The sequence below is a fragment of the Festucalex cinctus genome, chromosome 5, assembly GCF_051991245.1.
Source record: "Festucalex cinctus isolate MCC-2025b chromosome 5, RoL_Fcin_1.0, whole genome shotgun sequence".
Classification (NCBI taxonomy): Eukaryota; Metazoa; Chordata; class Actinopteri; order Syngnathiformes; family Syngnathidae; genus Festucalex; species Festucalex cinctus.
In genome coordinates this window covers 13678576-13692970 of record NC_135415.1, presented here as the reverse complement: position 1 = coordinate 13692970, position 14395 = coordinate 13678576, and the positions used below count along the sequence as shown (strand labels likewise).

At 41.3% G+C, this 14395-nt stretch overlaps 1 protein-coding gene across 2 annotated transcripts; it reads left to right on the top strand.

Annotated features, from left to right (window-relative positions):
* The first annotated feature begins 6797 nt into the window (after positions 1-6797).
* On the top strand, positions 6798-10293 carry LOC144018970 (uncharacterized). 2 transcript variants are annotated; one of them, XM_077521703.1, is made up of 2 exons: positions 6798-7083; positions 7968-10293. In XM_077521703.1, exons 1-2 carry the CDS (start codon positions 6906-6908, stop codon positions 9869-9871), a joined length of 2082 nt encoding a protein of 693 aa, XP_077377829.1. In that variant the 5' UTR covers positions 6798-6905; the 3' UTR covers positions 9872-10293. The 2 variants fall into 2 exon arrangements, with proteins under 2 accessions (XP_077377829.1, XP_077377830.1); XM_077521704.1 differs by having other exon boundaries at positions 6917-7064.
* The last annotated feature ends 4102 nt before the right edge of the window (positions 10294-14395 follow it).

Sequence of the window (14395 nt, the reverse complement as noted above, 5' to 3'; positions counted from 1 at the left end):
ATTTCCGGTCCGTGTTGCGAACGCGCAACCCAGGGGCACAAAGTCTGAATCACAAGTATTTTTGACGCAGCCCACACGTCGCAAACTGAACCGAAACAAATTGTGCAAAAAACAGTCCCGCCTCTTCCGTGGCATATACCCCATAGGAGGCATAATGCAATGCATGGATAAGCGGGGTTTCTCTGTCATTGAAGAGAGTAGAATGTTCCCTACACACGTTCCACCACTTTTTATTTTTAACAGATGTACTTTCAATCAATCAATCAACATGCATTTAAAATATTGTCATTAAGCTTTTGTAGCTTGTGTTGTTTATATTCCACAGAACATTACATTTACAAATGCGGACTGAGGTGACCTCACATGTTGATGTGCTCAAATGAAGCCCTACTTGCAGCAGATTTACATCTCTGGTCTAATATTACTAAAACCCAGATTGGGGTACACAATAACTTCACATAAAAGTATAAAATATACAAAAATATAAAACCAGAATAAATGGAACGAGTTAATAGTAACAAAAATTGCTTGTGTCCTGCAGACGTACAGCAGCTGATTGGTGATCAGGAGGAGTTCAACCCTCAGCAGCCCTCCATTAAAAAGGAGGTAGAGGATCCGCAGCTTTCCTACGAGGAAGAGGAGGATCAACAGTCCCCTTACATTAAAGTGGAAGTGGTAGAGGCTGATGTCAGCAAGCTTCCGCTGACTCTCGTGTCTGTGAAGAGTGAAAACGACGACGACAGTCCACCTGAGTGGTCACGGCGCTGTCATAGCAGCACGCCGCAGCACGTGACGCGACGGGCTGATGTCGGCCCCCCTGCCGGACCGCCCCCAGACAGCCTTTTGGCTCCACTGTCAGACAGCGACGACATGGAAGTGACAAGCGATTCCGACCCAGAATGCTCAATAAGGGACCCAACCTTTAACGCCAAACAAAGTTCTCAACTGTCCCATAAACGCCGCAAACCTAAACGCTTTCGTTGCTCGGTTTGCGGTCAAAGATTTCTCCAAGAAAAGCATTTGACTCGACACATGGGAAAGCACACGGGAGAAGTACTTCGTTGCTCGGCTTGTTTTAAAGGCTTCATTCATAAGCCCGCGTTAATTAAACATATGAAAATGCATACGGGAGAGAGAGCTGCTGGTTGTTCAGTTTGGGGTAAAGGGTTCATCAAAAAGTCAAATATACCAATACCGCAGTTCACAAACGACACAGAATTTCCGACCAACCCTGTTGGCAACGAAATATTTTCAGACAATCCTCGCGTCGGATCACCCGCTGCGCTCGATTTGTCGAACAGTCACAATATGGATGCGGAATGCTTAGCTGTGACTTCTCTCGAACAGACGCTGAGTGCGTCAGACAATTTAGGTGATTTAGACCTCAGTGCAGACCCGAAGCAGCTAAAAACTACTGACGATATTATGAAGAGGCCCTTTCGTTTGACTGTGGAACAAAAGAAGGAAATAATAGCTGAGCATGAAACTGGCGTGCGTATTTGTGATCTGGCTACGCAGTTTGGTTTGGCCAAGTCGACCGTTTGTACAATACTTAAAAACAAGGCGTCGATAAAGGCAGCTGACGTGGCGAAAGGAGTGACTCTTTTAACCAAGCAAAGACCTCCAATTCTCGAAGATGTGGAGAAATTATTGCTGTTGTGGGTAAATGAAAAGGAGCTTGCTGGCGATGGCGTTAGTGCGACAACCGTTATCAAAAAGGCAAAAAAATTGCACAGCGATTTGGTCGCAAACACGCAGAGTACAAATAGTGCCGCTGAACGTGACAATTTTAAAGCCAGCAGAGGCTGGTTCGATAATTTCATCAAGCGAAGTGGAATTCGTAGCGTTAGGCACGACGAGAACGTCGCCAGCTTGAATAAAGAAGCTGCCGAGAAATTTGTGGCTCAATTTGAAACGTTTGTGAAAAGCGCAGGCTACCTTCCCAATCAAGTTTTTAATTGTGGCGAAGCGGGGTTGTTTTGGCGGAAAATGCCAAAAAGAACCTCCCTCACCAAAGAGGAGAAGGCGCGGCCCGGACACAAGCCAATGAAGGACAGGCTGACGCTTTTATTGTGCGCTAACGCAAGCGGCGATTGTCAGCTGAAGCCACTTTTGGTCTACCACTCGGAAAATCCCCGCGCGTTTAAGAGCAATCACGTGGTGAAGGCCGAACTGCCTGTGATGTGGCGAGCAAATGCAAAACTCCGGGTGACGCGTTTTTTTTTCACGGAGTGGGTGACGAAGGTCTTCGCGCCGGCCGTCAAGACGTATCTGGCGGAGAACGGTTTGCCTCTGAAATGTCTTCTCATCCTGGATAAAGCGCCGGCTCATCCTCTAAGCTTGGAAGAAGACTTGGACATCGAGTACAACTTCATCAAAGTCAAATTTCTGCCATCCAACACGACTCTTTTGCTTCAGCCCGTCGGTCGGCAGCTTGTTACTCATTTCAAGAAATTGTATACACGGGCACTTTTCTCGAGATGTTTTCAGGTCACAAGGGGCACCGATCTGACGCTGACCATGTATTGGAGGGACCACTTCAACATCTTCCACTGCATCAACATTATCGACGAGTGCTGGAGGGAGGTTTCTTATCGTACATTACAATCCGCATGGAAGAAACTCTGGCCAACTTGTGCGCCAGAGAGAGACTTGGAGGGCCTCGATGCTGAGGAGGCAGCAATCGTGGATGAGATTGTGTCCGTTGGCAGAAGTATGGGCTTAGAGGTGGACAGGCAAGATGTGGAGGAGCTGGTAGAGGAAGAGCCGGAGGACCGCCGCAAAGAACTTGGCACGCAGGAACTAATTGAGCTGCAGAGTGAACAGATGAAAAGCTCCTAGGGCAGGATTATTTGTCAGATGACGCGAAAAACTTTGATAAAAGAAATGTGCAGCAATTTGGAGAGAAGTGAGAGCAATTCGGATTTTAAATGTTATAACTGGCAAAAGAGCAGTTAACATTGTGAATGATCATGTGATCTCCCATGCAGGAAAAAATGTTTACTCATAAAAAAAGTTTCAGTGTCTTACATAAGAAAACCAAAAACAAGCAGATTGTCTTAGAAAGACTTCAAAAGACTGCTAAATGGATTACATTTATTAATATAATCGACTGTATACATTTTTGTCTGTTTTTAATGGATTCAGTTTGATGCACCAAAAATGTCTGAACTAATGTGCAAACAGTCAATCAAAAACAAGACCAATTACTTCAACCTGTTGGATGCTCCCTGTTGTTTACTGTAAAACTGACAGAACAGCGGTAACTAGAGCTGCAGCACCTATAAAGGGGCCTCGCAACCCTGGCCACTGAGCATCACAGATTACACAGTAACTTTAAACGAATATTCCACTCGAAATGGTGCATCAAAAAATGCTGTATAGAAAAAATATATACTATTGACTAGGGGTGTGAATTGCCTAGTACCTGACGATTCGATTCGTATCACGATTCACAGGTCACGATTCGATTCGATACCGATTAATCCAGATACGAATTTATAAGTCGATTGTTGCGATTTTTTTCCATTCAAATTTAGAAAATACTAATCAGTAAGCTTGTAGAGTGTAAGATTTCTATGAAAATGTATTATTTATTTATCTGAAATTTCAGTCTTATAGAGGTTGTAATCTGTTTCATGTTTGAACAGCATTAAAATAAAATATTAAGGCTTAATGTTCCGTTCATATAACATTCTTCCATGCTCAAGGTGTGAATCCTAACCCGAAGTCAGACGTTTTGTTGAATATTTTTCCATTAAAAATGGAAGTTTAAAAATCGATTCACACACACACACACACACACACAAAAGGCAATGATGATAAGACATTGAATCGGTAAGACTACCGAATGAACAATTCTGAGCTCTTTTAAAAAAAAAAAAAAAATCGATTTTTTTTTTATTGAATCGATTCGAGAATCGCGCGATGTAGTATCGCGATATAGCGCCGAATCGATTTTTTTTAACATCCCTACTGTTGACAATACCGAGATGACATTACAAGTGAAATGGCGATCAATTTGTTATGAAAACTAGTGTTGTTCCGATACCGTTTTTTGGCCCCCGATACCGATACCCAGCTTTGCAGTATCGGCCGATACCGATACTTAAGGTTTTTTTTTTCCCTTAACATGAAAAAGCTGTCCTGCCATTGGTTCAGAGCATTCAAGGGCCAATAGGATATCTTAGATCGGCATGCAATGAACATGTCGCATACCAGTGAATGTCGTCCACTAGCAAGGCACAAGATGCTGCATCCAAAATCCTATATTAGCATTGGAATTAATGGTATCGACATGTTACTTGTGAGTACTCACCGATACCAATACCACTGTTTTAATGCAGTATCGGCACCTCTGCCGATATCGGAACAACACTAATGAAAACACACTTAGCGGATGAGTATAGCTTAGAACGCAAACATGAATGTGTAGGTAAATAGGAAAAACTAACAGATAAATTCATTTCAAATTGGTTTATTGTATGAATTGCTATGACAACTATGTGACTGACATACACAAGAACTAAGACGCCAGGATGGGACGTGCGGCAAAATAAAAAAAATGTGGATGGCGAAATATACATGCACACTTTTTCCAATTCATATTCCATTCCAGTAGGTGGCGGCAGTGCGTCTCTAAGCTAGTTTGCCAGCACAAAAGAAGAAAAACAGCGGAAGTTGCAGTCAAAGTTGCATGTTGCAAAACTAGTGAAAGGAAAGCGGTGAATGTTTTTCCATCATTCGGTTTTGAACCGCCGACATCATCGACATGTTGAAAGAGTTGTTAAGAAAGCGGCTAATTGCGGCCGCCGACGAAATCTTCGGACTTTTTGAGAAATCTATCGCATCGAGCGAGAGAGGAGACTGAGCGACACCGACAGCAACTAGAAGATGTTCACAAGACTCAAATTGTGATAAATTTCGAAGGTCCGTTCGCTAACATTTTGTCAATTGTCGACCATTTTATAGAAATAGTGTAGGGGTTGGCCAAATGTGCTCCTTGCAGTCCAAAACATTGTTTTTAATTTAAATTATTACTCCACGTTGTTTTAATTATATGGAATTAATAGCAATTTTCTTTAATTACTATTTTTCTTTTTATTCATTAATTGTAGATTTTGTATAGAACACACAATTTTAATACTCATAACGTCATAACGCAGCCAAGTTCGTTATACAAATAAAATGAAACGCAAATGTCAGCTACATTTTCGTTGCTCATTGTGTGGTGACAGATTCTCTTCTGTGTCACACTTGGTAAAACACGTGAGAACGCACGCAGGAGAAAAACCCTATCGTTGTTCAATTTGTGGTAAAACTTTGACCCAAAAGAGTCGCCTGACTCGCCACATGATGATACACACGGGAGAAAAACCCTACAGTTGCTCAGTTTGCAGTAAGGCGTTCTATCGTCGAGCATGTTTGGCATCACACGCGAGAACACACACAGGAGAAAAACCCTTCAGTTGCTCTTTGTGCGGTAAAACTTTCTCCCATAAGACAAATAAAGTAACGCATACGAACGTGTTGGAATCATATCCGGAAAACACACACACAGAGAGAGGAGGAAAACCTTCCATTTTTTTAGTTTGTGATAAGACAACACAAAGAGAATGAAAATGAAAGCAGTGATGCCACTGATTCTAATGTGACTTTTTTTTTTTTTTCCTGTTAACTCTTTATGACATTTTCCATCGTAAAAAGATATGTTACACTATTTGTTTTCTTTTTCCCGGTGTGGGATGCCGCACCACGGCCCTCGAGTGAAGTTTTGACGATATTATTGTATATCATTTAAATGCAAATTTTAAAAAGCGTCCTCAGTGATTAGTTCAAATAAATTCCTCTTGCTCATTGTCAAGGTTGATTTAATCAAATAAAAATTGTCTGAGAATACCACACCCACTTTACAAAATGGGGGGGGGTGCAAAATGTCCATCTTCTTCCAGTAATATTGATCTATAGTATGAAAAGCTTTTTTTTCTTTTTTCTTTTTTTGGTGATGTCAACTGTGAATAAGGATCCAAAAGTGAGGTGAGGCAGGTATGCTCTTTAACACAAATCACATCAAATCATGACAGAAGTATGAAAACCCCAACAGTTGATTCTTTTTTTGTTGTCTATTCATAGAGGCGGTTCTTTTTTCTCTCTCTCTCTCTCTGAGACCACATTAGCTTTCGCTTAAAAGTTTGTATTTCTTATAGTAATTTAGTTTAGCATCTTTTGTTCTTAGTATAAAAAAAATGTTTATAAAGCAAATTTGTCTTACATGTGTTTTCTTGTACTGATGTATAGATTTTATGCTTTACTTTCTTAGTGTAATTCTGGAAAATTGCAAAGACAGGTGATTGATCACTTATAAGAAGTCCACTTACTATTTTATAATCAATTTTATTGGTAAATGTGTCATCTATTAATGTGGCAGTATCTACTGTTATTCTAGTAGGTTTTATGATTACATGAAAAAGACAATTACTATGCATTGTTTCAAATAGATGTGTTGTAATTCTTTTGATTCCTCGTAAAAAGAACATTTTAGATCTCCTGAAAGGCATTTTTCCTTGGGCAAAAAAGGGTACGAAAACATAACAAATCATACAAGGACCATCATTGTTTTTTATTATTATTATTTTTTTTTTATAGTGAAAGTTGTAATCTTTTATGCTAACTTTTTTTTTTTTTTGCCCGCTCCGCCATCATCTTATCTTGAGCGTTCAGGGAGAAAAAAAAATATACAGTATATATTGAGCTGTCAGAAAATACCGCCGCGAGATGGCGGTCGTCGAACATCATGTCTGTCTTATTGCCATAAAGCGCCATCGAAGAAGAAAAAGGCGGAAATTAAAGATCTACTTTGAGCTTCTTGTCAGCAGCGCTTTGGTTGAACTGTCTTCGACATCAAAATGTTGAAGAAGTTGGTCAGGGAGCGACTCATTGCGGCCGCCGACGAAATCTTCGGACTTTTTGAGAAAACTGTTGCGTCCTACGAGGAGCAACTTTGTCTAGCGACAGAGGAAAGCGAGCGACACCGACGACAACTGGAAGCTGTTTGCAAGACTCAAGTAGTCATACGCGTTGAAGGTCTGTTCACTGAACGTCCGCTATGTTTTTTATCTAATACGTAACGGATGTTAAAAATACAAATGGTGTACGTTTTACGAAGCGTTTGGTTTCGTCACCACATGGTAGCGCTGAGTACGGTGGCCGACGGGGGCTGCAAAGTGAAACAGGAATGATTCAAACAAAAGAAACTCATCACTGTAATATATATATATATATATATATATATATATATATATATATATATATATATATATATATTTTTTTTTTTTTATTTTTTTTTTTTAAATAAAAAAAATAAAAAAGGTTCAGTAAAGCATTGATGCTTTAAGACAGTGGTGGCAAATTGCGGTCCTCGAGGGCCGGAGTCCTGCAGGTTTTATAGATTTCCCTACTCGAAGTGCAGCTGATTCCAATTAACAGGCTTGTTATCAGGCTTCTGTAGAGCTTGTTTGCTGAGCTGATCATGAATCAGCTGTGTTGAAGAAGAGAAATATCCAAAATCTGCAGGACTGCGGCCTTCGCGGGCCGGATCTTGACACGAGTGCTTTAAGACATTACAACAAAGTCAAGATTGCCATTTGTACTTTAAAAAAATTTGGCGCCAATATTTTTCCACCCTTTTTACTGAAAATGAATATCAGCTTCAAATATCGGTTATCGGGCCTCCTTGACTAATCTAATAATCGCATCGCTATCGGCCCTAAAACAAAACAAAACATATCTCTCTCTACTAATCAGTCCCCAAGAAGTAGATGTTAGTTAAAAAAAAAAAAAAAAGTTTGGTCCCCCCGTTTACCAGATTGGTGCATTCCGCTTCATTCTCCAGCACACAATGACAGTCACTTTTATTGAAAAATATTTTGACTCATTACTAATAAAAAAAAATATCTTGTGTTGTGTAGACGTTGATCAACTGATTGGTCGCCAGGAAGAACTTCCCCCTCAGCCACATGGGTGCAGCTCCATTTTGGAGCAGGCCGTTCCACAACCACGCCGCATAAAAGATGAAGTTGAACCGCTCCGCCGCGTTAAGGAGGAAGAGGAGGAGGCTGACGTCAGCAATTTGGCAATGACTGCTGCTTCCGTGAAGAGTAAAGACTGTGACCACGAAGCACCTGAGATGTCACGCCTTCATCGTGAGAGGACCACCAGACCACCAGATGGCCTCATAGCTCCGCTGTCGGACAGTGACGCCGTCGAAGAACCTTTGAAGAGCAATGCAGACCGTGAAGATGATGACAAGCGGTCAAAATGCTCTGAAGAGAAGACGACACTTAAGAAAACTTTTCTAAAACGTAAAATATGTCCAACACGTGAAAAAAAATGCTTCAGCTGCACTATTTGTGGGAAGAAATTCATTCGAATGGATTATATGGAAAGCCACATGAGATTACACGCAGGAGAAAAACCCTCAGCTTGCAGTGAAACATTCAGCCAAAGGTCAAACTTGAAAAATCGCATGACAACAGGACAAAAAAGCTTTAGTTGCTCAACGTGTAAGAAAACATTCGTTTCGAAATCCAAATTGATAACGCACGTGAGAGTGCACACGGGAGAAAAACCGTTCACTTGCTCAGTTTGCAGTAAAGGATTCACTCAAACGTCAAACATGTTAAAACACATGAGAATACACAAAGGAGAAAAACCCTCCGTTTGCAGTGAAACATTCAGCCAAAGGTCAACCTCGACAAATCGCATGACAACAGGACAAAAAAGCTTTAGTTGCTCCACGTGTAAGAAAACATTCGTTTCGAAATCCAAATTGATAACGCACGTGAGAGTGCACACGGGAGAAAAACCGTTTAGTTGCTCCGTTTGCGGTCAAGGATTCACTCAAACGTCAAACATGTTAAAACACATGAGAATACACACGGGAGAAAAATGCCATAGTTGCTCAATTTGCAGTAAAAGATTCAGGCATCGTTCAACTTTGAAAAATCACATGACATCACACACAGGAGAAAAACGCTTCAGTTGCGCAGTTTGCAGTCGAAGATTCAGTCAAGGGTCATCCTTGAAAATTCACATGACAATACACACGGGAGAAAAACCCTTCAGTTGCTCACTTTGCAGCAAAAGATTCTGTCATCGGTCAGCCTTGAACATTCACATGACAACGCATACGGGAGAGAAACGCTTCAGTTGCTCGGTTTGCAGTAAACGATTCAATCAAGGGTCAACCTTGAAAATGCACATGGTGACACACACGGGAGAGAAACCCTTCAGTTGCGCAGCGTGCGATAAAAAGTTCGCTTTTAAGTCGGCATTGGTGAACCACATGAGACAACACACAGGAGAGAAACCCTTTCATTGCTCAGTTTGCAGCAAAAGTTTCAGTCAGAGTTCAATCTTGAAAACGCACATGATCACACACACGGGGGAAAAACGCTTTACTTGCACAGTTTGCAGTAAAAAATTCAGTCAACGGGCGTCCTTACATATTCACATGAAAACGCACACAGGACAACCGAGATTGAGTTGCTCCATTTGCAGCAAAACGTTAAGTCATAAGTCGAGCTTGAAAACGCACATGACGGCACACACGGGACAAGCAAGATTTAGTTGCGCAACGTGTGATAAAACATTTGCTTTTCATTCGTTGCTGATCAACCACATGAGAAAACACACGGGAGAGAAACCCTTTAATTGCTCAGTTTGCAGCAAAAGTTTCAGTCGGAGGTCAGTCTTGACAACGCACATGGCATCGCACACGAGACCAGACAGCTTTAGTTGCTCATTTTGCGGTAAAACATTCAAGCAAAGAGCTCGTTTTGTCGCACACGAAAAGCAACACGAGAAATCGTAGGAGCTCGACTCGACTCACGATGACTAGACATGTGGGGAATTGTGCAAACAGGGTATCATGACATTAAGCACTTTTCATGTACATGTTGTCTTTGTTATAAAGATGTTTTGCTTTGTAAGCTCCGTTGTTAGCTGCTTAGCTACTTTTTTTTTTCCTCCATACTATGTATGACGTTTTCGCAAAGATGAAATGCTGAGGTTGCTGTTTGAAGGACTTTTTGTTTTGCTATAGAGCTTAGAAAGCACTCCATTGTTTGATTGTAATTTCACCTGGTATCAGCAATAAAAAGGAGCACTTGAGTTTACCTTAATTTTGACTTTCCCTTTTTTGCCAAACACAAAAATTGTCCAAACAAGCGCCTACAAAATAAATCAGAACTTGCCCAAGTTTGATGTGATTTTGTCATATCCTCACTGCTTTCACAGAGCATGTCTAATTTTCACAAATCTATTTAGAATTGTGAGTAATTGAGCTTTTTTTTTTTGTGCTTTTTTTTTTTTTGCTTTTTTTTTAAAACATGGCCCTGGTTGATCTCCTTTGCTCTGCTGCCACCTGCTAGCCGTTTGTGTAATAACTACGATTTCTGCAAGTGTTCTTTGCGGTTGAGAGGTTGCATCAAAGCCTTCTCGAAAAAACAAAAAACATAAGTCTTTGGGACACTTAAAACGTAAAAATAAATAAATAAATAAATAAACGTCTTCATACGTTTTTGGGAGCAAATGAGTTAAACATTTTGTAAAAGGTGTCAAATTGACAGGGATTGTCATAAGGTCCCTATCCCTCGCAAATACTGTTCATTAGGGATGCTCAATTATGAATAAAATATTAATCACGTATAATTTGGCAATACTTTGTTTTTTTGGCACAAAAACAAGAATGTTTAAACATGTTAAAAAAAAATATTAAGACCAATTTCTTTGAAACACTTTAATTATGCAAGTTCCTTTTAGACATCCATCCATCTAAATAAAATAAAGTGCAAATATATACATTTAAACAAGTCAAAATTAGTATTAATAATCGTTTTCTTTTTTTTTTTACGATTATGCCAATTTTGTAATTGTTGAGTGTAATAATTGAAGTTGTAATTGAATTTCGATTAATTGCACAGCCCTACTGTACGTAGCAGGAGTCGAATGTACTGTAGTTTCCAAGATGTCTGCCTGGGATGCTCAGAAATATGAAAAACTAGTTAATTCCAGAATTTCTCTTTCCTCTTCTAGATTACACTCTTCCTCGCTGCCTGGTCTCTTGAAAACAGCAGGTAGCAATGGCACAATATATGTAATTTCTTCAAAAAATTATATAACATAAATAGTGTTAATAATATGGTATACGTTTGTAGTTTTTTTTGGTTTGTTGAAGTTCCCAGTCCTTTATCGTTTTTTCCCCCCAGTACAATTTTTCGATTCGTATTCCAGGCCCGTTGGTGGCGGTGTTTGCCAGCTTTCAGCGCCAGAAGAAGAAAAGGTTGGCGGAAGTTAGCGTTGCAGCCAACGTAGGGACAAAGGAAAAAGTGCGAGGTGCAATTATTTTCCCGGTGGGTTTTGGACAGTCGACAGCATCAAAATGTTGAAGGAATTAGTAAGGGAGCGACTCATTACGGCCGCCGACGAAATCTTCGGACTTTTTGAGAAAACGGTTGCGTCCTACGAGGAGCAACTTTGTCGAGCGAGGGAGGAGAGCGAGCGACATCGACGACAACTGGAAGCTGTTTGCAAGACCCAAGTTATCATACGCGTCGAAGGTCTGCCGTTTGTTGACCAATATTTTGTTTGTTTAATTGTGCATTTTTCCTTCCGGACAGTTATTGTGACAAATTTCGACATACAGTTAACAGCATGTAGAGTACCCGAAAATAAAAAACGGCTGACAGGATGAAACCAAAGCTTATGCCGCGTTCCATTTGCTTCGGAAGTCGGAATTCAGTAGTAAGAATGACGTCACTCCCGAGTTACAAGCGTTCCAGCTTTCAAGTCGGAAAACAACATGGCGACCACCACGAAAGCCGTTCTTGCCCTCGCTTTATCCGAATATAAACAACTTATAGACAAATACGCGATCCTTCTGCATTCAAACATGGTGGATGAAGAGTAAATAAGAGGAAAACCTTGGCGGTGGTGGTAGAGCCGTCATTAATGAGCGCATGTTGGCTGCCTTGTGTCCTGCAGATGTCGAGCAGCTTATCGGTCATCAGGAAGTACTTCAAACTCAGCCGCAAGCGGTTCCACAGCACCCCTGTGTGGAGGAGGAAGCGGACGTTCCGCAGCCCCCCCACATGAAAGATGAAGCTGAAGATGAAGCCGTGACGCGGCCCCACGCTAAAGAGGAAGAGGAGGCGGTGGATGTCAGCAAGTCGTCACTGGCCGCTGTCTCCGTGGAGAGTGAAGTGTTCAAAGACGAACCGCCCGAAAGCTCGCAGCGTCATCATGGCAGTCCGAGTGGAGGCCACCCTGGAGGACCACCGGACAGCCCCTTTGCTCCACCGTCAGACAGCAACGACGTGGAAGACCCTTTGAGAAGCGACACAGACTGTGAAGGTGATGACAAACAATTAAATTGCTCTGAGAAGGAGACAAAAGTTAAGAAAAAAGGAAAGATCGGTCCAACACGTTTCAGCTGCTCAGTTTGTGGTCAAACATTTGCTCGACATACTTTATTGTTGGACCACAAGAGAATACACGTGGAAGAAAAACGCTTTCACTGCACATTGTGTGTTCGCAGATTCTCTTTTATGTCACTCTTAGCAGACCACATGAAAGACCACGCGAGAGAAAAACGCCATAGTTGCTCAGCCTGTCATAAAAAATTCTTCACAGCGTATAACCTGAAACAACACATGCGCACGCACACAGAAGGACACCCCTTTAGTTGCTCATTTTGCGGTAACAAATTCAGAAATAGGGCAGTCATGGTAAGACACATGCGAGTCCACACGGAAGAAAAACCTTTTAATTGCCCAGTTTGTGGGAAAATGTTTGCCGACCACAAACTTATGACACGCCACAAGAGTACGCACAAGGAAGAAAAACCTTTTCATTGCTTATTGTGCGATTCCCGATTCTCTTTTGTGTCGCGATTCGTGCAGCACATGAGGAGACACACAAAACAAAAGCGCCACATTTGCTCAGCTTGTGGTGAAACATTCCAACAAAAGCATCTTCTGGAAAGCCACATGGCGACGCACACAGAAGGAAACTGCTACCGGTGCCCGTCATGCAATGAAATATTCGCAGATGAGGAACAATTGATAACACACACGAGGACTCACGCAGGACAAAAACCCTTGAGTTGCTCATCATGTGATAAAATATTCACTGACGAGTCAAAATTGAGAAGCCACATGGCCCAACACATAGGAGAAAAATCCTACATTTGCTCAGTTTGCAATAAAGGATTCAGTCAAAGGTCAACCTTGAAATCACACATGAAGACACACGCGGGACAAACGAGCTTTGGTTGCTCAGCGTGTGATAAAACATTCGCTTGTCAGTCAGTTTTGGTGAACCACATGAGACAGCACACAGGAGAAAAAATGTTTGTCTGCTCAGTTTGCAGTAAAAAATTCACTACGAGGTTTAACCTGGCAAGACACATGATCTTACACTCGGGAAAAAAACCCTATAGTTGCTCAACATGTGATAAATCGTTCACTTTTAAGTCACACTTGGTAAACCACATGATGCAACACACTGGAGTGAAACTCTTTAGTTGCTCAGTTTGCAGTAAAAGATTCGCTACAAGGTATGGCATGGCAAGACACATGAGCTTACACACGGGAAAAAAACCCTTTAGCTGCTCAACGTGTGATAAATCGTTCACTTTTAAGTCACACTTGTTAAACCACATGATGGAACACACTGGAGTGGAACCCTTGAGTTGCTCAGTTTGCAGTAAAATATTCGCTCAAACGTCAACCTTGAAAAGACACATGAGAAAACACATAGAACCAAAAAACCTTTAGTTGCTTGTTTTGCTATAAAGTATTCAAACAAAGAGCTCGTTTGGAGAGCTCGTTAGAGCTCGTATCAACCAAGGTTTAATCTGCTCCACACTGTGTTGGTATATTGAAGCATGTTGACATTTTCACGCCTGTGACGTCCTCTTCTTCCAAAATGACCATACACTGGTGTTGCTACTGTTTGTTTGAGACCTCTTGCATACTAATGAGAATAACGCGACCTATTTTGAGATCAACCCGCTGTCGTTCGCTGAACCAATGAGGTTGAGCTTCAGCCCACTCCCAAATCCTCCAGAGCCCGCCCCCTTCCAAAGACGTCCAAATCACGGAGCTCTACGAGTACGAATCGTTCTGCTACATTTCGCGGCGTCAGATTTGGAGCAAAAGTCCCGTGACTGGACAGTAGCAGAAAAAACAGTTGTGGCTCCTAGTGGCAACTTCTTTGACTACAATTTGTAATTTCTACAGGTACAAATCGTGATTTTTACAGATACAAAATACTTTCTACAGGTGCATTTTTTTTTTTTTCACGTACAATTTTTTTTTTTTTATACGTACAAATT